We start from the raw sequence: 23,655 nt of genomic DNA, 5'->3' as shown, positions 1-23,655 counted from the left end.
AAAGAGGACAAATACCTCGCTGTTTGAGCTTTCAACAAATGAGCCTCCAAACATTGCAGACATCCATTCACAGCTACAGATCAGCAGCGGCTTATGAGCATTTATGTTTCCATCTTCCAACTTAAATGTCACATCTGCCATGGGATCAAAGAAACAGAACCATAACCTATGAGGGCAAGTGCTTTGCAGTAAAATATGATACTTGGAGTAGGACACAATATGAGAGAACACCGGCGTCTCCCTCGTGCAATTATTGTAAATGCTTGGCTTTATTAAGGACACAGAAAAGGGTACATAATTGATTTTTCAAATTAGAAATGGGAAAGAAAACCTTGGCCTCCATGAAACCAACAACTTCATTAGTCCTCTCTTACTGACATCTAGACATTAAGGGCTTCATTTATACCAGTGAAACACAAATTAACTAGTCGATCCAAACCTGTGCCGAGTTTGTGTGAACCCAAGCAGCACATGTAATGACATTCCTAACACTTCATACAGTTCTCCCTAGTGACTGCAGGTATCAAAAGTAAAGTATTGATATTTAAGCAAATATAAGAATATGTATGCTATATAATATTATCGGCGGCCTTCGATACCATTGACCACGGTATCCTCCTGGGGAGGCTCTCCGAGTTGGGAATCGGTGGCCTGGCGCTCGCCTGGCTCCATTCCTTCTTGGAGGACCGACCCCAGAGAGTACAGCTTGGGGAGAGTGTCTCGGCCCCGTGGAACCCCAACTGTGGGGTTCCACAGGGGTCGATTATCTCCCCAATGCTATTTAACATCTATATGAGGCCACTGGGTGGGGTCATCAGGGGGTGTGGAGCATCGTGTCATCAGTATACTGATGACACCGAGCTCTACATTTCCTTTTCACCAACTGCAGGTGATGCCGTCCTGTCCCTTCAGCGCTGCCTGGGGACCGTAATGCGATGGATGCAGGCAAATGGGCTGAGGCTGAATCCGGACAAGACAGAAGTTCTGAGGGTGGATGACCCCGTGGCTGGTGGCTTGGGTGACTCTCTCTCATTGGGGGGTGACCCTGGCTGCAAAGAGTGGAGTCCGCAGCTTGGGCATACACTTGGGCCCGACGCTCACCATGGAAACACAGGTAACATCGGTTGTCCGTAGTGCCTTTTTTCATCTTTGGCAGATAGCCCGGCTGCGGCCCTACGTTGACATGGGGGCGCTCACTACCTTGGTGCATGCGCTCGTAATCTCAAGATTAGACCACTGTAACGCACTCTACGTGGGGCTCCCTTTGAGGCTGATGCGGAAACTTCAGGTGGTGCAGAATGCAGCAGCCAGACTCCTTACTGGAGTGAGAAAACACCAACATATCTCTCCTACTCTGGCCATGCTGCACTGGCTGCCCATCTGTTTCCGCATTGACTTCAAAGTTTTGATGCTTACTTATAAGGCTCTAAACGGTTTAGGACCTCGATAGTTGACGGAACGCCTGCTCCCACCAAGATCTACCTGGATCACCTGTGCAAGCCAGGAGGTGAGGCTGAGGAGCCTGACGCCAAGGGAGGCCCAGAGGGAAAAGACACGAAACCAGGCCTTCTCGGCGGTGGCTCCTCGCCTCTGGAATAAACTCCCACCGGAGATTCGCGAGGCCCCTACGGTGGGTACCTTTAAAAGCCAACTGAAAACATGGATGTTCATCCAGGCCTTCCCTCCTGCCAGCTCTTGTTTCTTTTTCTTTCCCCTATTTATTATTTTATTTCATTTTATATCTTAGGCACTGTATCTGTTATGAATTATGTTATAATGTTTGTACTGTTTTAATGTACATATTTTATGTTGGAAGCCGCACAGAGTGGTAGAATCTACCAGATGGGTGGGATATAAATCAAATGAATGAATGAATGAATGAATGAATGAATGAATGAATGAATGAATAAATAAATAAATGAATAAATGAATAAACGAATAAACGAATAAACGAATAAACGAATAAACAAACAAACAGACAGACAGACAGACAGACAGACAGACAGACAGATAGACAGATAGACAGATAGACAGATAGACAGATAGATAGATAGATAGATAGATAGATAGATAGATAGATAGATAGATAGATAGATAGATAGATAGATAGATAGATAGATAGATAGATAGATAGATAGATAGATAGATAGATAGATAGATAGATGGATGGATGGATGGATGGATGGATGGATGGATGGATGGATGGATGGATGGATGGATGGATGGATGGATGGATAAATAAATAAATAAATAAATAAATAAATAAATAAATAAATAAATAAATAAATAAATAGATAGTTTTAGTTAAATAAAACAATTTAAGTAGTTCTCCAAATATGAGGGATTAACCTATTAAATTAAAATCTGTTCTGAAATAGCTGTTTTACTAATCTGACAGGTTATGATTCTAAATATGAAATCTTCACCTGGCTGCAAATATTAAAGATTATAACCAGCAAGAATGGATTTAAATCAGGTGTTACTGACTAGTGATTTAAATCATGATTGACTTGATTTAAATCAAATCCATTCTGGTGTAAACCCCGTAGAGGTACTGGGCAACACACACCTAGATGTGCCCATAGTTCGACCTAATTTGGGGTCTATATATCGAAGTTCTGCTAGCATTAATTTTTAATACAGGACTAGAATTACAAGTGCTCTCAGCTGGTAAACAAAGAAGTGAAGCAGCCTGTCTATGTATGGACTTCTTCCCTCATACTGGGCCTAGGTTAAAGTGCAGGCGTATTACAACAAAAAGTCCCACACTGTTTATAGTTCTTACATGAGGAGGCATTAATATTTCTATTTAACAGGCCTAGAACTGAGGCATAGAAAGAATCACTCAGAGACATCTAGTATGTGAAGGGTCGAAGATAAATTTGTTCCTGGATATCCAAGATTTCCGTTCTATTACTGCTGTTACCCATCGTACCATAACAGTCTTGTTTAGCTATTCTATAACCCAGGTGCGGGGCCTATCTGGTTGTTCTTGGATTGTCATTCTCATCAGCCTTAGACAACATGGCCAACTATGAGGGATATTGGGAGCTCATGGAGGCAACCATTCCTCATTTCTGCCACCAGCCTTAATAGGAAGAATATCTGTGGCTCCAACCACACAGAGGAAGTACCGTATTTTTCGCACCATAAGACGCACTTTTTTCCCACAAAACGGGGGGGGGGTGGAAAGTCTGTGCGTCTTATGGAGCGAAGAAAACAGATTATATTTTCCTGTTTTCTTCTCCTAAAAAATTGGTGCGTCTTATGGAAAGGTGCGTCTTATGGAGCGAAAAATACGGTAATACACATTGATGCAACGACGATGTGCTATATCAAGTCCATTCTGACTTATGGCAACCCTTTTCTGGGTTTTCCAGATAAATAATACCTAGAAGTGGTTTACCATTCCCTTCTTTTGGGGGGAGGGGGATGCCCTGGGACTATGGAGTTCGCCCAAGGCCACACAAGCTGGCTTGAAGGACACAGTACGAGATCAAACTCCCAACCTCTGGATCTGCAGCCAGATACGAAGTCAGAATTGACTTGATGGCATGTGAGCCCATACAAACCCATTAATAGGTGCAACTTACAGGAAATTATGGTTGGAAGTGGAGCAGCGACGTGTCTTGTTTTCGCTGCCCTGCTCCCATTAATTTCTACAGGGAAGCAGCACCTATCATTGTGGGCCACAGTTCATGTGTTACAGTATACTCTCCATGGGGCTGGATTTGCTCTCCCCTGCTGGCTTTTGCATGACTGAACTGGGCCACTCTCTCCCACATAAAGTAGTATATAAACTGCTTTGCAAATAAAACTATTATTGAAGTGATTGTTGTGGGTTAATTCACAAGGAGAATAGGAAAGTGTACATGGATGCTTACCAGAAAATGTCTCTTTACTGAGGCATTCTTTTATCCTGTTAGCTTTTCTGACGTGGAAAGCCTTTGTGATTTCCTGGTTCATGAAGGCTTCTTTATTTGTGATGTTTTCCACCATCATCCGCAAGTCAAATACTTCCAGTATCTCGGCAATCTGAGCTACCCTGGTGAGATCTTTTTCATTTTCATCCAGTTGCCCTGTATATAAAAACTGCAAAACAGTTTTAAAAGGCCCAGGCTGAATGGAAGAATCTATCTTGACTACTGTTACAGTACATGTCCGCTTTGAAACAGGATTGACCAGCACTTCTTTATGCATGCTGACAAAACCTTTGCCCCAAAATGTTGGCGCTTGTTTCATGTAGCTAGGTTCCCCGGCTTCAACTTCTAGCCTTGTTAAAGCATTACTGCTATCTACTGATGATGTAAGTTTGGTGTTAGAGGAATTTACGGTTGCCACCTCACCGTTATCATTTATTTCAAAGCTGCATGCCCTGTCCGAGAGGGTTCTACTGGCTTTTTCCTTATGACAGTGTGCATCAGGCAAGTCTGGGGTTTCTTCACATTCCATTAAGAAAAGGTCATAAAACTTGGAAGAGGAGGTAGCTAGGTAGATTTTGTGAGCAAAAATATGGGTATGTTCCTGAAGGATAAACATGACGTCTGCACAGAGTGGATTGTCCAGTAAGTATCCAGCTTCATTGATACTGGTGACAGGACACTCTGGGATTTTGATAACTGGAGGAGGTGCCTTTGGAGGTAGAAATGGAGCCTGAAGTAAAGGCTTCTGGACTTTCTTCAGATGTGATTTCCAGAACTGTAGGTGTCTCCTGGAGATCAGTGCAGCTCTAATTGCATTATCAAACACATCTTTGATCCCGAATTGATCAAACACACTTGTTTCATAATACGGTATCCCAAGCTCCTTTGCAACCTCTCTGCCTCTTTCTGGTGGCAAGATGTCTCCCCTTTTGATCGGTCTGTGAATCAAGCAAAAGAAAAGTAGCATAAAAGAACTGGATGCAGTTTCCAGGTCTCATCTCTTTATACCCGGTAATGAGTGCAACCTGCACAAAAAAGAACTTGTAACCTCCTGGTGTAAGCATAGCCTACATTTCTTTTCCTGTTCTTCAACATTCTATTGACAACATTCTATTGACATTTGCTGGATGTAGACTTAAATTTGTTCCAAGCTGCAACAATTTCCAACTCACAGCTTGGTTTTAAGCGTAATGTGCAATCAGTCCTTCATAATGTTCTGTTTATACCAGCTCCTTGGGGTGTTGAGATGGACACGGGCTCTCTAGAGGTACCCCAGTGGAGCATGATCTCTAACAAGTTCTGTCAGAGAAGGGAAATATTCATTAAAAATCAACAACTACCAATCCCAAAATACCCACAACCACCATACTCAGTAATGCTTCCCATCTCTGAGTTCTTACATGTGGATTAAACTTAAGGAATGGCCTTTGTGGTCGGCACGTGTGTTGTTCAAACCTAAGCACAGAGAGGGTTTGTTACAGGAGCTTGGTCACTGGGTGATGAATTGGGAACAACAGCTATGAACGTAGTGATGGTATGAAAGCATTTTGAAATGCATTTAATATTAGAGGAACTATTTAAGGTTATAAGCAACTACTTTTAGAGATGTTTGAAAGTGTTTGGAGTTACTGTGCCACCACGACAGCCCTGAGATACGATAGTTTTCACTGTTTAAATTTTAATTATTTAATAACTGCTTGTATAAATTTATGGCTGGCAGAACTACAATTTGATTAAATAAATTTTAAAGTGAATCAATAATCATATTTTAGTTGATTAATCTAGCAATTAAATCTGCATATTGCTCTTATATTTGTAATGAGAATTAGCATTAAAAGACTTTAGGAAGATAGGTTAAAGAAGAACAGTATGTTTCTAATACCTGGTAGTGTACAATACATGGATTGGCATTTTTTTAATCAGCTGCTTTAAAACTTTTCCCCAACACTCTTATTTTCATCAACCAATTCTGCACAGTAAGTGACTAGATAAAATGTAATGTGGCAAACTGTTCCGTGTTTCTAAAACTGATATCATAATGGCACCTAGTAGCCTCTGCTATGGTCAAGTTTCCCTTGTATGAGATTACAGAAATACTACCAAGTACAATACACTATTAACTTTATGAAATTCATTGCAAAGAATATTGATTCTGCCATCAGTTAAATAGTTTTTTAAAAGGTTTGTGGAGGCAAGCTCTTTCATTAAAGAAGAGTTAAACAGAACCTCAACATACCTGTGAATAACATATGAAAGAGAGATGCAAAACGCTTTCCCCCCCTTTTATGCCCTGGCTGCAGACATCTCAGAGGCATCTGGCTAGCCATCATCTGGAATAGGATGCTTGAACTTTATGCTGATCCAACAAGGTCCTTCTTAGGTTATCTTTTTATTTTAAACACTTTTCTGTACCACAAAGGACATCAATTTTCTGTGGGGGGGGGTTGTGTGTTTTTGTTTTGTTTTGTTTTTGCACAAAACAGGTTTCTCTTTGAGAAAAGAAGGAACTGTACACACATGCAAAAGTAGGTGATACCTCTTATTGGTAAAAAAAACACTACGCTTTTGTAGATGAAATTCACTTTCTTTGCCTCTAAGCACACCCCTTTCATGCAGAAAAATTGTCCAGAAATTGATGTTATGTATCTAGGATAAATTATCAGTTCTTCTTGTGAGACTGGACCACTACTGTCTCTGTAGCAAGGTTTAGAATTTTTACACTGTGGCTCTGTGTTTGTGAAGTAGATTTACATTTCTATCCCAAAACTGGGATGAATATTTTGCATTCACCAGCTTCAGCTTTAAGAATATCTAGCTAACAGATTCTGGGAAGCTGTCAACATCATCCAAAATTTAATTAATTCTGTAATTAAAAATCCCCTCCTTGTGTCCCAGGGCTCTTGAAGCTTGCATGCAGTGAAACTGAATACACCTGAGTTGGACAAGCTGCGGGACAGAGGTAAAAACTCTTTTAATCACTGAAACTCTGCCCTTTTGGGTCATTACTCTCCCAGAGGTGTGCCTTGCATAATAAGATTTTGGTCACTTTCATGTGGAACTGACAGTACTGCCCTACAGATGTGCCAATAAATCTGAACCAGCATAAGGCAGCTTTATATCTATATAGTTTTTGGGAACAGAGCCTGGACAAATAAGTTCTTTGGAATTCAATTCCCAGAATCTGCCCTGTAGCCTTGCTATCTGAGGGACTCTTAGAGCTAAGTTAACCAAACTATGTTTTTTGTAAGCTCTGCAGAATGGTAAACTGTATATTTCACAGAGTCTAAAATACAAGTGAGCATATGACTCTTTCAGTCTCTCAGTTTTACCTTGCTAATGGTCTTCTAGCTCGGTTCACAGCTTCCAGATCTGCATATCGAAGATCCAGTTGGCAGCCAACCAGAACAACAGGGGTGCGAGGACAGAAGTGCTTGATTTCTTGATACCACATAGTTTTCACATGATTCAGGGAGTTAGGGTTAGCAATGGAAAAGCACAGGACAACAACATCAGACCTGGAATAAATACATATTGGTTTTAAATGAAGGTGACATCTCAGCTTTTTATTGCAGGTGTTGTTGTTTTTTAAAAAAAGAAAGAAAGAAGAAAAATAATTACATCTCAAATCTTAAAGTTCCACATTACTTCACAATAGCTGATTCCAAAGGATTCTGTTCTATAGCTGGCCAGACCTCACAGGTAAGCAGGAACAGAACAAGTCACCATATTCTACAGCATCCATTACAGATGGAACAGGAACCGATTGCTACCCGTTCTCATCATCATGTTCTAAACCCTGACTTCCAATTTAGGTGGTTATCTAATATTTTAGTGGGGACATGAACTGTAACAGGATATTGAGGTGTCCCAACAGCTACCTCTGAAGGGCAGTTCAACTGTAATTGGCAAAATAAAACATATACCACCAAAAACATACTCAACAAGCAGGTGCAGACTATCCTCTCTGTTGAGAAAAGCTGTAGGATACATACTTTACCAATACATGCTTTTCTCAGTCACACATTATGTCTTCAGGTCTTCAGGTATATAATTGGGGGGAGGGAAATTCAAACCTTTAGATGTAAACTTACAAAATGTACAGTTGGGTTCCCTGAGTTGAGGAGATCTTGGGAAGAAATTAGTTTGCTTTACTGTATCTACACACATACTAAATAACAGAATACAATAAACACTGCAGGCTACATATTCCTCTGTGGCTTAGAAACATTGCTCTGTTGATGTTATACTCACCAAGACTAATCACTTAACAAAACAGAGTAGTAGTAAACACTGACACACAAAGGAAGAAAGGAAGGATTAAATAAATGCAATGTTATGATTTCTGCACACAGCTGCTATTAAATAAGAACAGCTATTGTAAAAACGGACTGGATGACATTAAAAAAGGAATAGCTAAATTTTTAGAGAACAATTACCATGGTAATTATTATATGTATATATATTTCCATCACAGTAATGGTTGTGTTTCCAGGCAACTCATAAGCATGAGGTAGGTTTTTAAAACCAGAACATATGCTATGTATTTTCTGAAGCAAGGACATAAATGACTGAAATTAAGGAACTGGCTCATCACTCTCAGTCACAGATCTTACAAACATATTGGATAATCAATGTAAATCCCTCACAGGAAAAGTTAAACATCATGTGTAACAGTCTAGAAAGAGGAAATATCTTTGTAAAAGAACCACAAACAGAAGTAACAGCACTTACGGTGCACAAAGAACCCATCCACAGTCAATTCCAATTCATTTCTATTAAACTTTAATTTAGCATGAATTTATTGTGCCTCCAAGTCTGAGCAATTAACAGAGCGAAACCTGTGAATCCCAACATTTGCCTTCTAAATCATTAATGATCTACCTGTTCTCTGAAATGGCTCTTCCCGTTTTATTTAGGACATGGCTCTATCCAGCATGCCTTTGTAACATCTAAAAATAACCTGCAGCACAATGCAACGAAATGCAGTGCGGACAGAGCAGTGAATCTCCAGTTAATGGAAAACAAGTGCTCTTGTTCCTCTGCATACATGTTTTCTATAAAAACTTAGAACACACAATGTGTAATGGCTAGAACACAGGACTTTTAATAGAAGATTTATTTTATAGAAAACACATTCACCTTCCTCATGCATTGGCGAATGCTTTAGAATCAGACCACTCCCACATGCACAAAGTCTAATGTATTTTTTTTCCTAATCATCTCTGGGCATTTCACTAAACCATCACACAGTTTATAATAACACACTGATGGGTGAAGAGAACATGTTGACAATGTGAGAAGAAATAAGACACATGTGCAGTTCTTATCTAGGGCACAGCTTTTGCTATCAGTGTTTTGCATTTCAGTTTTTTAAAAAATCTGTTAGAGAGAGAGTAAATGAAGAAAAAAGTATTATCAGACAAATTAAAATCATATCATTTATGACCGGGTTTTGCAACGTTAAGTTTCTCCTTGCCTGTTTTGTTTTTGTCATCATGACTGATCAAAATTTAGACTTTCCCTTCCCTTCTTAAAGGAGACAAGAAACCACCAGTCATTTGCAATGCACTAATTCAAAATTTAAGTACCCTGTTTCTTAATCTTACATCACAAGCATCCTCCTCATTCCCAGATAACTGGGATATACAGGATCCTCTGTCTTCTTCGTTTTCCTCTCCCAACTTTCTGCAGGCACCCATTTTCTCTAAAGAAATTTCCCTAGATTTCTTCCATCTAGGGAAATCAAACTCCTAAAAGGTTCAGATTCTCATCCAATGAAAGATTTGCCAGGTCAAGGTTTGATAAAACTACAAATGTTGAAGGTGGATTCCTATTATTAAGGTAGCACTAAGGCACCAATTCTTTGCACAATTAACTTGGAAGTAAATGCCACTAACATCAATAGTACCTAACATGCCTCTCCGCAAGCACGACACGCCCACCATGCGTGCGGTGTGTGTGTGTGGAGATCCATCTCCGGGCTGAGTTCCAGGAAGCCCACGGACTGGCACCGGGCTGTGGACCAGGGGTTAGGGACCCCTGGTTTTCGGCATCAACACTGAAGGCTTGGGTTTAGGCATTGGTTTGGCCTTTTTAGTAGGCTGAAGTTGGCAAAAGCATTTGAGAGGTAGGTGATAGCTCTACAGGTTGGGTCTGGTTAGCATTCATGGTTGAGTGCTAAGGTGAGAGGTAGAGGTTTTTCCCAAAGGAAAGATCGTAACTGCTGGAGGCAAAGTTTTAGCGCTGGTTTAGTTAAATTATTACAGGCCTGGAACAACGAAGTTTGGTGTCTCTCACCTAAGCAGAAAAGGCACTTGGAATGCCCATCCAAAAGAGTTGTTTTATTTGGACAGTGTTGAAGGGGCCCAAAGAGGCCATAAAAGGGCAAAGGGCCCAGGCAGGAAAATGGCGAGGAAAAAGATTCGTTTTTTATTTTCCCTGCCTTCTTCTTTTTTTTCCTACTCACAAATTGAAGAAGGTCCTGAAGAGATCAAGTATCTTTTCTTTTCTTTTTTTTTACAGAATGATCAGTAGCTCCATAGCCAAAGTGCTGCTGTAGTGGCAGCAAAAAAGGAACGGAGGCACTCTGTGGCATGGGCAGGGCAGGAAGGTCCTAAACAATACATGTTAAAGCTCTAGAAGTTTCGGAGAGTCTCTGCGCAGGCACACTAAAACCCATTTATGTGCATTCACAGAGACTATGAAGAACCAACTGTTCAAGATCATTACGTCATTGTGTGGCCACTAAAAGATGAACCTAACTCACCCTGACTCATCAGTTTTGCATTTCCTTCCTTTCCCAGGCAACACATATGATTATGACTCAGTAGTCTGAAAACAGTGTCACAGCTGCCATTTCTCCAGCTCAGAGGTACATCATAAAGCACAGGGGTGCACCTGCATTCAACTGTTGTTTGTTATGATACTTACCTTTTGAACACACAGGTTCTCTTCAGACCTCAAAAAACTGCTTTTTTTGGACCACAGTCTCCGGAATCCCCACAGCCACCATGGTTAGTGGCTATGTTCACTGGTGGAATTCTAGCAGATGTAGGCCAGAATCCTGTCACTCATTAACACTTGGGCAATGGAAATCATGTAAGTCTTGGAAGCAAACTCGTTATCAAGGTGCTAGTTACATTCTTAGGCATGCACCTGTGTGATGTGGCACATATTCAGGAACATGAACAGTACCTCAATACTGACTTGTAATTTGCTGCCAAAGCTTATGTAGTTTTCCTGACACAAGTGTGAATTTGAAACACGATTTCATCTTATGTCTAAAAGAGTGACTTCTCTAAACTCTGGGTCTAATTCGCAAAGGCTTTCACGGACGGGATCTAATGGTTGTTGTGGGTTTTTCAGGCTCTGTCCTCTGAGTGCTGTCCTCTGAAGATGCTGGCCACAGAGACTGGCAAAATGTTAGGAAGAACGATCTTCAGAACATGGCCAAAGAGCCCGAAAAACCCACAACAATCATCTAGGTCTACAGTGGATCCTCGACTTACTGGCGGCTCAACTTGCAGACTTTTCGAGTTACAGACTTCTCTGGCCGCAAAATTAAGGTTCGACTTGCAGCCGGAGAATCGACCTACAGACCAGAAAAAAAAGGGAACAAAAATGGAACAAAAACGGCCAGTTACGGGATTAATCGGTTTTCAATGCATTGTAGGTCAATGGAGACTCGACCTACAGACTTTTCGACCTGCAGCCACCGTTTCAATATGGATTAATTCCGTAAGTAGAGGGTCCACTGTAATTACTTGTAATCCCTTAAATTTGCTGCCATAGTTCTCTGGGACAGCAGCCTCATATCATATCAGCTGAATCCAGTGTTGTCTGCTCCGTTGTGGCTGGAATTCTATCTCTAAAGTTTTGAGTAAGTATCCTTCCCAGGCCTGCTGCCTGTGAACCTTTTGAATTGAGATACGAACTGTATTAAGAACTGAAACGTATTTTAAGCATCTGTCACATCCATGGCACCATATCCACCTCTCTATTTCCCTAGAGAGGGAAAAACTCGCATAAAAAATATTGACTATGGCTAAATCTATCCCCATTCTTAAATAACTGTTTTCTGTCATCAGGGAAATAGAATTCTGTGGGATGAGGGGAAGGATTTGGGATCATTCACTGAGAATGTCAAGTATCTTTGCCTATATTAATTTTAGTATTACGCAGAAGTTGGCTCTGGTAGCAGAAGCTGGGGTGGCAGCCATCTTAACTTTTACCCTGTGATGCCACAACTGTTTCCCATTATAACAGCCTGTTAGGAGGTTTCAAAATTGCCCTAATCTCTTAAGTGTACCAGAAGATACTCTTCCACTGCCAGTGTTGAATTAGAATGGAATGGTCAGTTCAGCTGGTTTCTACAAGGAATAGGACCGTCACCGTGGGCAGAAAAATGTCTTGGAGGGCTATGGCCTTGCCGAACTATAGTTCCCAGGATACTTTGGGGGAAAACTATAAGAATTACACTGGTATAGGACTGACAGAGATGTTTAATGTGGATATGCTCAATTGAGCTTAAGCATCTCATCAGTTTGGATCTTAAAACCAAACAACTGCCTACCAATTCCATTATACTGTTCATAGCAGAGAAAACTATCTTCTACAGAACTGTTAAGTGAGACATAGCTTTCCCTAGGTAAATGCAAACAGCATTCACGCACACATTTCAGTGCTGGGAAAGAGGAAATCAAAAACGCTTGCACAGACAGGTTATAAGCAAGGCATTGTCTTCACAATAGTCAAATTTTATTAAAATATAGCAGCAGCTACCATATGAAGATGATGGAGGTCATAAGTGACTAGCAGGCATAACCAAATGATCTGAAAAATGAATGACTACGACTGCTTTCACACATCATGATAAACCATGGTTTATTATAATAAGAGCAAGGTGCAATGAATGTATAGCCTTTGTATACCCCTTCCCCTCCTCTGACATGGCCATGCATCTGTTTTTAATTAACCTTAGCTTCTTGTTTTATCTGAACCTGTCAAATTATGGTTAATGTTATGGTGTTTTATTTATTTTTTAAAGTCAACTTGAAACCACAGGTTCTTAACCCCAGAGTTTCAAAAACCGCAGTTAGCGTAACCACTGTTTGAAGTCTGGACACAACATTAAGCTGAGGTTACCAACGAACAGAATTAAATGGTTCTGATGTTCTTCCTCCAGCTGCACCGGAAGGCGGGTGAGCTTACACAAGTCCGACTCTCACTGCATCTCATTCCTGCCACAATAAGCAATGGTTTATTGCAATGTCCAAACACAGCCTATGTGTGCATGCTCACAACAAACAAGACTGCAATGAAAGGAGTGGCCTAGCATATAAAGGGGTAAATATACATCCAACAAAGGCAGGGCAAAACCATGCACCAGCCTGGGTAGGAGCAGGACAAGAAAAAATCAATTCTATACTTTACCGAGAGTAGTGAAGTTTCTTAAGTACAGGTATTATGTGCGAAACTGTCAAAACAGCCTGAAATACATATATTCAGATTGGTATAGTGAGAAGCATGCACAATATTTTAAAAATAATTTGCCGTAATAGTAGGGCTGAATATGTTTGAAGTTGCCCTGCTCACAGGCAGCTTCAGAAGAGGACAGTACAGTGGTGCCTGGCAAGACGAATGTTTCGCGGGACAAAAAACTCGCAAGACAAATGGTTTTGGCAATGGGGTTGATTACTAGCAAGACGAATGTTCCTATAGCCATGCTTCGTAAGACCACTGTTTTCTGTTTTCTGTTCCTGCCTCATGTTTGCTGATTTTTAAATGTTTTTCTATGATGTTTAAAAAGTTAAAGTTTTTTAATTGAAATTTTTGAAATAATCTGCACAATATGTATGGCTTTTAAGAGCACTTAATAAACCCTTTGTAAACTAATTTTGACTTTGGTTGTTGTGGGTTTTTCGGGCTCTTTGGCCATGTTCTGAAGGTTGTTCTTCCTAACGCTCTGTCCTCTGAAGATGCCGGCCACAGAGACTGGTGAAACATTAGGAAGAACAACCTTTAGAACACGGCCAAAGAGCCCGAAAAACCCACAACAACCATTAGATCCCGGCCGTGAAAGCCTTCACAAATACAAATTTGACTTTATTCTGACTTTTTTTGCCCATAGAAATGCATTAATTAGATTTCAATGCATTCCTATAGGAAACCACATTTCACAAGACAATTTTTTCGCAAGACATTAACCATGGAACAAATTAAGTTCGTCTTGCGAGGCACCACTGTATTTAATTTCTTTACTAATAAGGGGTTGCTTCAGAGTTTACATTCCTTTCCCATCCCCACCCCGATATAAGGGTGAGAAAGGTAGACTGAAACATATATTGCCTAGTACTGAACTCAGACATAATCTTACTTTCACCAACACACAAGCAACAGCATGCACAGACTGCCTAACTACAGTGGGGTCTCGACTTATGAACTTAATCCGTATTGGAAGGCAGTTCTCAGGTCGAAAAGTTCTTAAGTCGAATCTGCATTTCCCATAGGAATGCATTGAAAACCATTTAATCCGTATCTGCTCTTTTCGTCCATAGAAACTAATGGGAAGCTGCTATTCCGCCTTCTGCCACTAGAGGGGGATATTTTTTTCTTTTTTCCTTTTAACCTAAGATGACTTAGCTTTAAAAAAAAGGAAAAAAAGAGTTCGTAACTCGAATCTAAGTTCGTAAGTTGAGCCCATATATTCCTATGAGAGCGGTTCGTAAGTCAAAACATTCGTATGTCGAGCCGTTCGTAAGTCGAGACCCCACTGTACTGAATTTGCTAGAAGATGCAACTCTGGTACCACATACAGAACACTCCTTTTTACTATAATTATCTCCATATAGAAAAATATAATGTGTGAAGCAACATGAGCAAGAAATATTCATCACATAGTACACACAAGATTTTAAGACTTTTAAAAAAATCCTCCTTAATTGCTACAGATAAAAATAACATAGAGAAACACAAGCAAGTTCAAACTCCCAGGAATCATAGCAAAAAGCAATGATACCATTTTCTGCTCCCTCATTTTTAAGTTAAAAAATTGATAGAGATGAGAGTTTCTTTCACCTGATCCCTAACAATGAGTTGCATTGTATGTGAAGTGCTTCCATCCTTCTGTCATGAACCAAACACTGTGGTCAATAGTTATTTTGCTCACTAAGAGATGGCTACTGAAGGCATAGTGTGGTTTACAGTAATTCAGAGTCACTCTAGACTTAGACTCTACAGAAAATGTGTACAGTGGTGCCTCGACATACGAATGTCTCGACTTAATGACCATTTTGAGTTGCGACCAGCTCTGACCACAAAATTTTGCTTTGACTTGCGTCCAGAGCTTTGAGTTGTAAACAAAAGAGGCAGGGGAAAAAAAGGCAGGGAATTCAAATTAGAGAGCTAACCGTTGGTTGGGGAAGAGCTTATTTGTAGCTCTTTCGCCCCAATGGTTAGAGTGAGTGCGTTGGAGGAGGCTTCAGGACTGCCTGGAGCTGCTTTCTGCTCCTGAGTAAGTACATTTACTTTGTTTTGAAGGGTGGGTTTGAGTTTTGGGGGGGTTATGTTTGTGTGCTGTGATGTTTTTTGTGTTCTGGTGTGTTTTCCCCCCAGCCCCATAGCGTTCCACTGGGGCTGGCTGTGTGGGTGCGTAGGTTTGATTCCCCCCCCCCAGCCCCATGGTGTTCTGCTGGGGCTGGCCACAAGGACCAGTGATCACTACACACATAAGACCAGCTAACAACACCCATCAATCACAGTGACAGATAATCTCTCCCCCTTATCACAACAATACATCCACAACGAAAAATATGCTGAACACCACAATCACCCATCTCCTGAAAAGGACAAAAGCTGATCCCATAGCTATAAATACTCAACTACCCAAACAAATTGCACCAGAGCACAGACAAGAGTTCTGACTCCTGTCCTCTGAAGGTACCGGCCACATTGATTGGTGAAACGTTAGGAAGAACAACCTTCAGAACACGGCCAAAAAGCCCAAAAAACCCACAACAACCATCATAAAAGCAACTTTTTTGTTGATATTTTGCATGTAAAATCCAGAAAACAACACCTAACAATTTGTTTTGGTCCTTAAAATGAACTTAGCTGGCTGCTAAGCTCGGTGGGCTAGATATTGGTTGGGAGTTTAATTCTCCACTGTACTTCCCAGGAGTAGGGCTACCCTGTGTAACCTTAGGTGAGGGGCATAACTCAAGAGCACCCCTAGAAGAAAGGAATGGCAAACCACTTCTGTGCATTGCTCACTACTGAGAAAACATAGGAAAGGGTCAGAATTGACTTGAGAGCATACAATTTTCTCCCAAAAATAACTTATTGCTCTGGTTTATTATTTCTTTTATCCCACCATTTGTCCAAAAAGCACAGGAAAGTGCACATGGCCTCTCTCTCTCTTTTATCCTTATAATAAGCCTGTAATGTAGAGTGATCTGTACATATTGGACCAGGGTCAGTTGAGCTTCACAGTTCAGATGCATAGGTGCACAGACGATTGAACCTGTTGCCTAAGAGTCTAGCTATTCCACCATATTGCCGTAATCATATACGTCTATAGAACAAAATCTCTCTCTATCTCTCTCTCGCACACACACAATGTTATGTTAGTTGTGCTGTTTGCAGTCTGCAACTATTATGCTCAACCACATCATGTTAAATGCACTGTAACTGCATATTTTATTTTATTTTTGTTAAAGGCATAATTGTGACCCCCATTCCCTTCCCTCCACTCCACAACCAGGGCAAAACCATCCCCCTACTAGCACGTCACTGCTGCTGTGGGCTATTTCACTGGCCCGGCAGTACCCGTTGAGAGAGACGAGGAGAAAGAAGGTCAGCCACACTCTTCTCTTTGCCATTGACATCTACCTGAAGGGCTCAGCTGCATCTCAGCTGGCTATGCAAATAATGCCTCTAGCCCTGGGGGTGCTTTCTGGTTGTGGCATTATGGGAAGAAGGTGATAAAAAAATCCAATTCCATTGGTGCAATTTGAGGCCTGTGTTTTCAGGACAGAGAACATGCTTTCAAAACCACTTCCACTGTCCTCAGAACAACCATCTTCACCTTGGAATCATTAATATTCACACATACTTCTTGCTTTTAAAATCTACAGATGTTGATCAACACTGGCCTCCTCAAAGATCCTCTCATTCCTAAAAGTGCTATTTCCTACCCTAGATACAACACTGTGAAGAACATGTTTATGGTTCATATAGATTTGAGAGGAGAAAGTTAGTTTTTAAAACATAGAATGTTTAGGATTTTCGAGAGCTTGAAACATTCAACATCAAGTCTTTATCAAGTATCAGTATTTATTGGGAACCTTAACACGAATGGATGAGAGGAGAGCATCTGTAACTCTTTAGATAGGGCAACAAACAAACAAACAATCAAACAATTCTAAAGCAGCAGATTCATCAGCTATAAAGCAAAGCAAAAGCAAAGCGTGCTGTTTATATACCGCCCCATAGCGCTTCAAGCACTCTCTGGGCGGTTTACTATAGAGTGGAGGTTTACTAGAAATTATTTAAACTCTATTTCTACACCAGTTGACACCAGTCCCACAATGTGATAGAAGTATTTGGAGACAATCAAACCTGTGCAGATACTTCCGTGAAGGCTTAATAAGCTACTTCTAGTATTGTTAAGGTTTCATTAAAATTGCAAGGAAAACAATTAAAATTCATGACATAATAGCCTTTCTGAAAAACGGACAAATTCATAGCTGTAGCATTCCTCTCATTTGGAGGATCATCAAAATCTGTCTCTAAACATCTTTCATAAGTCTTTTAAAAGAGGAAAAACAAGATTAACAGGGCTGGATTCTGGTATGAGAGATAAGTAAACAATGGGATGGATCCAGACTGGGCCATATGACCCAGAGTAGAGTATGACCAACAGTTAGGAAAACTCATTGAAATCAGCAGAAAATGTATGATTAACTTATATCCTACTCATTTTCACCGGATCTAATATGACTATGAGAGGGGTCACCTCACTATTCATTTTAAGTCCTAAGACATAGTAATTGCTAGTTAACATATTTTTGTTGCTGCTTGCTTGAAACTTTCATGATTAAGTGGGATAAAAATAGCACCAGTAATTATACTTACAACAACATGGGGCTGATTTACTGAATATTTGATGTACCATGGAAGACCTGAATGAACATGCACTTTTAGTTAATGGTATGTTGTACACAGATAGCAGAGAAAATGGAATTCATATATAAGAAAAAGTGTCTTCCTTTTATCACAAGTTTTTTACTCAGATGCCTTTCTCCTGCATGGAGATGGGCCTCTTCATACTGAGCCAGCAACTCAATTTAATTTGAACAAGCAGTAGCTCATATTTGACCTGCTAACTAAATTACAACACTTAAATTATCATACCTAATGTTTTACAAGACCCGCGTGCGCCTGTATTTGTAAAAGTAAATAAAAGCCTGAAAACCAAATTAATACCCAGCAACTGAACATATATATAACATTTCTTAGTGCACTTTTTACCCACAGTCAATTAACTGAATTTTAGTCAAATATATTTCATTATTTGTAATTCTTAAAAGAACAAATTCTTCTTCCATTTCCTCTCATTGCTTTAATAACATGAAACCTAGGCAGGCCTCTTCAAATCCAGACCTTCCATAAAGACACATTATCTGTTTAAACCTTCTTGGGAATGACAAATTAAAAGTGGGGTTTTTTTTTTACTACAGTCCCATAAATGGAGGGAGGAAGGCTGCGGGAATGAATACTTGCTGAGAATCTATTCCTACAAGTGTCGAGAGAGAATCTAGTGCAAAATCTGATGTGCGTGCTGGAGTGCCACTTGGGAACCCCAGGATCTAGTCCCAAGCAAAAGCCACGAAACCCACTGAAAGACCTTGGACCATGGCTAAGCCCGATCTACCTCACAAGTGTGGTTTTGAGGATACAGGAGGAAACAGAAGAGACATAAGCACCATGCTGCACTCACCAGAAGAAAGCTGGCATGAAAACATAAATGAGATATAAAATGAAATGTGAACATTCATGACCTGACAGCAGGTGAAAGCAGGTGATATGTAAGATGAAAGGGGGCGGGTCCTTCTGATTTTCAATCTGCCATGCATAGTGATAGAAATTATGATACCCACTTTATGTTAAAGCTGCTGTCCTTACAGTGGGGTCTCGACTTACAAACTTAATCTGTATTGGAAGGCAGTTTGTAAGTCGAAAAGTTTGTAGGTCGAATCTGCATTTCCCATTGGAATGCATTGAAAACCATTTAATCCGTATCTGCTCTTTTCTGTCCACAGAAACTAATGGGAAGCTGCTATTCCACCTTCTGTCACTAGAGGGGAATATTTTTTCATTTTTTCTTAGGTCAAGAAAAGTTCAGGAAAGGAGTGGGGAGGCAGGGAACAGCTTTAAAAGCACTTTTGAAATCTTTTTTTTTTCAACGAAGCCAATTTTAAAGCATGTTTTAAAGCATGTTGTGCTGATTGACCCAGGCTTTGCAAGCCAGAATGCCTCTCCCGCTTTTTTTCCCCCCTTTTCGGTTCATCCATGTTTTCAGTTGGTTTTTTAAGATACCCAACGAAGGGGCCGCATGAATCATCGGAGGGAGATTGTTCCAGAGACGAGGAGCCACTGCCGAGAAGGCCCGGTTTCTAGTTCTTTCCTTCCGGGCCTCTCTTGGTGTCAGGTTCCTCAGCCTCACCTTCTGATTCACGCAGGTGATACGGGTAGACCTTGGTTAACTGAAAGTTCAAATTTAACGCTTTCCCTACCTCCCGCATGTTTTTTTTCGGTTCGTAACTCGAATCTAAGTTTGCAAGTCGAGTCAATATTTTTCTATCAGAGCGGTTTGTAAGTCGAAATGTTTGTAACTAGAGCCGTTTGTAAGTCGAGGGTTGACTGTAATTTTCTGTGGTTTTGTTCTACTCAAAAGCAAGTAGGGAGGCTATGATCCTGATCCAAATTCCAGCACACAGGGAAGCGAAGTTTAATCCTTCTTTTTCTCAACCGCGGGAAAGCTCCCAAATCATGCTCCCATCTTGTTCAGAGAACTAACTAATGGGAGCACCCCAAACCAAGTGCTAACTTCCATGCAGTGTGGATAGGAACTAGATGTCACAAAATGTAAGGGAAGGGTTCATCTGCTCCTCCTTCTGTGCTTTAGTACTCATTTAAATTGGACAAGTCACACTGACATTCAAATAAAACAATACACATAGAGAGCTACAAGCTACACATTTACCGCATTTTTCCGTGTATAAGACTATACTTTTGTCTAAAACCTTTAGACTAAAAATTGAGGGTTGTCTTATACACGGAAGTAAGCTGAGGAGAGAACAAAAACAAGTGGAGGGGAAAGCAGGGATCAAAGTGATCCTGCAGCGCTTTGATCCGTTTCCCCCTACACTTGCCAAGCCCCATTCAGATTCTTTTTAAATTTTGGATTAGAAAGTGGGGAGGCATCTTATACATGGGGGCATCTTATACACAGAAAAATATGGTAATGTTTGGGGTCTAACTTATAGTGGTCCACGAGCCAAGAGACATACAACTGGGGTCTTGATTCCTAAGAAAACCCCACGTAAGTTGACTATTGTTCCTCCTTAGCGTGTGGCATGTTGGGAGAATAGTGCAACCCTAGGCCCCCTTATACATGTCATATCTTTGTTTTGTTTCAACTTCTCACATCCATCAGGCTGAAAGCAACAGTAAATGAGAAAGAAAATAAAACAGTGCTTTCCTATAATTCTTTTTTGAGCTACATAACCTTCCACTTCTGTGGTCCAGCCACTGGGAATTGAACTCTGCAGGTGGTAGGGGCCTCATGTTCCCTCCCTACAGCCATATTTCATGTATACCTTATATTTGTAAGTACCAGATATTGTTTCTACAAACAAGATTTTGACCTTCCTCTTACCCCTTCTTTTCTTTCATTCAAGGCTTAAAACAATTAGGGATTACAGCCAATCTCGAGAAAAATAATAGGCTAATAAGATTTTATGGGCAAGTACTATGCAACCATCTGGATAGTCTGTCATGCGTATTGTTTAAAGATTAGTTTAATATTTCCAGTTCTAACATTTTAAGTACTTAAATATTAATAATCTTAGAACAATAAGGAATTCATGATTATACATATAAGCATATTTAGAAGTTTAGTTTTGCTAAACCACATTAAGTTACATTCCATCATGTTCATTTTAAATGGCTGTTTTGATGCTTACTGTAGGTCTGGCTGCATATCTGCACCATTTCGTTATAACAGAGCACAGAGAATGTCTTTTATGTGGTCCACTTTTTGTAGTAAAATGCAGAAAAGAAATTGTCTGGCCTCGATTCAGCATCTTGCTTGTACTGAACAATTACAATGACAGCAGTTTCCATCAATATTTTTGTACTATGCAGGTCTAGAGACGGTCTCAGCCACAAACATGAATATTCTGGACAGGCTTCGTTATAGTCTGAGGGCCAGCAGGAATAAATTACTAGTCTCTTCCTACCTTCCCGAGAAATACAGGAAGGCAAGGAAGCAGAGAGAGTTCTAAGAAAGTAAATACTGTACCAAGCAGGACACACAAATGTTGCTGGACTGCCAGTGGCAAGTCCATCTTTTAATCTGGTAAGAGAAGTTCAGCAAAAAATCAGAGAACAAACCTTTTAATTTTCAAAACAGTTACACTGAGTATACCTTATCATGTGACATATAATTGAGTAAAACACAACAGGAGTAAGGATTGATGGGCCAGGGTGAAGGCCACGAGCATGCAGTAAAGGAGCAGGAGAAGTGTGCTCACCCTAACATCAAACTGATACTCTCTAAAGACAGAAAAGGGCTCATCTGAACCACTAGATCTTTCTCCCTCAGTTGCTGCATGGGAAGAGCAACAAACTAAAAAGAAGACAGTCTGCTCTACATATTTGAAGGCTCTCTGTGTAATGGGAGTGGTGTGGTCTTGATCACAGGGAGAGGATCTATGTGTAGAGGATACTCTGTTCTTCCATCTGTGCCTCTCCACATGCAGAGAACAACAAAATGGGCAGGTTACCTTTTTCCCTTGCCTCATGCATTCAAATGCCTCAACAGAGCAAATCTGAGGCAACTGGAAGTCCATAAAAAGGTATACTGTTTTTTTTTGGGGGGGGGGGGGGAAGAGCGGGAGGTTAAAGTGTTGCTGAAGTTCACCATAAGTTGTCAGAAAGAATCCTTCTTGAACTCCAGGCTCTCCCTAATTTTGCAGTGAGCTTTCATGGCACTCAGAAAACAACAAGACTGCTCTCCAATTACTTTCAGACCATAACATGATGCTGAGGATGAGACCTAGATTCTTCACAAGATAACTAAAGGTGAGAATGATGGATAAAATTGTTTGCTTGTAATTTTAAAACACACCTGCCTAATTCACAGTCCCAGAACCAACTTGCAAACCAAAGTACAGTTATTCTTCAGAATATGCATCTCCCTGAACTTTGCAGGATCTAAAAAATGCAGACAAAATATCTGCATTAGAGAAAAGTGTACACACTAGCTGAAAACCTGTTACTTAGCATAGTGAGTCACACCAGAGTATGGCTACCAAATTAGTAGGTATTCGGTGAGTCAACTCCTTTGCAAGTCCCACTGATTCAATTGGACCTACTTTAGTTGCAACTTACTATACTAAGTAATAGGATTTCACCCACTGTTTCTATAGTAGTCAATTTAACATAGAAATGTGCTGTAGCATAGGAAATTGTTTGCAATAATGTCTGTATTAGTCTAAATTGAATGTGTGTTATGGGCCATCAAGTTAGAACCAACTTATAATAACCCTAATACAGTGGTGCCCCGCATGACGAGCGATTTGTTTATCGATGAATCCCCATAGCAATGTGTTTTTTGCAATTGCAAAAGCGATCGCATAACGATGTTTTAGATGGTAAAACATCGCTTTCTGATGATCGGTGTTTCGCTTACCGATTACCGCATAATGATGTGTTAAGAACAGCTGATCGGCAGTTCCAAAATGGCCACCAGGTGAAGAAAATGGCCGCCTGCTGTGTTTTCGCGCCTGTTCCTCGCTTACCGGGCAGCGAAAATGGCAGCCACATGGAGGATTTCCGCAGAACAGTGAGTTTTTTGCCCATAGGAACGCATTAAACGTGTTTTAATGCATTCCTATGGGCTTTTTTGCCTCGCGTAGCAACAAATCCACATAGCGACAATTTTTTCGGAATGGATTATTGTCGCTATGCGGGGCATCACTGTACAGCTTCTCAAGGTAAGTGAGATATTTAAGGATTGGTTTTATCAGCTCCACAACGCACTAAGTGAGTTTCCATGGCTAAAGAGCCCATGGAGATCTGAGCCCTGATCTCCTGTGTCCTAGTCCGTTACTCTACTACACCACACTTTGCATATCCAAAATTGCAAACAGAAATACATATAAATTAGGAGAAAGATGTAAAAAATGCACACACATTTTTATTCAGACTTTAAGGTAACATGGCCCCTTCATGGATTGCTGCCTTGTCGTGGTGAAGGGGCTTGAATTATTCAGAGAAGCTATGGGCTATGCCATGCAAGATGGACGGGTCATAGTGGAGAGTTTTGACTAAATGCGATGCACCTGAAGCAGGAAATGGCAAGCCATTTTAGTATCTTTGCCAAGAAAACTCCATGAACAGAAACAAAGGGCTAAAACATATGACACTGGAAGATGAGCCCCACAGG

At 40.6% G+C, this 23,655-nt stretch overlaps 1 protein-coding gene across 5 annotated transcripts in view; it reads right to left on the bottom strand.

Annotated features, from left to right (window-relative positions):
* Positions 1 to 23,655, bottom strand: part of RHOBTB1 (Rho related BTB domain containing 1) — a 101,707-nt gene that overhangs the window by 27,303 nt on the left and 50,749 nt on the right. For 3 of the 5 annotated variants that reach the window (XM_020814713.3, XM_020814714.3, XM_020814712.3), the window contains 3 exons: positions 7,253 to 7,438; positions 3,885 to 4,861; positions 16 to 134 (listed from right to left, as the gene is read on the bottom strand). In XM_020814713.3, the coding sequence (XP_020670372.3) occupies positions 16 to 134; positions 3,885 to 4,861; positions 7,253 to 7,438 (1,282 nt within the window). Of the gene's footprint in view, positions 1 to 15; positions 135 to 3,884; positions 4,862 to 7,252; positions 7,439 to 8,654; positions 8,678 to 13,355; positions 13,412 to 23,655 lie in introns of those variants that run through there. The other 2 variants (XM_078390911.1, XM_020814718.3) reach the window with 2 other exon arrangements.

The sequence above is a fragment of the Pogona vitticeps genome, chromosome 3 (assembly GCF_051106095.1).
Source record: "Pogona vitticeps strain Pit_001003342236 chromosome 3, PviZW2.1, whole genome shotgun sequence".
Taxonomy (NCBI): domain Eukaryota; kingdom Metazoa; phylum Chordata; class Lepidosauria; order Squamata; family Agamidae; genus Pogona; species Pogona vitticeps.
Note: the sequence above shows the minus strand (reverse complement) of the source record. Positions and strands in the feature narration are given on the sequence as shown.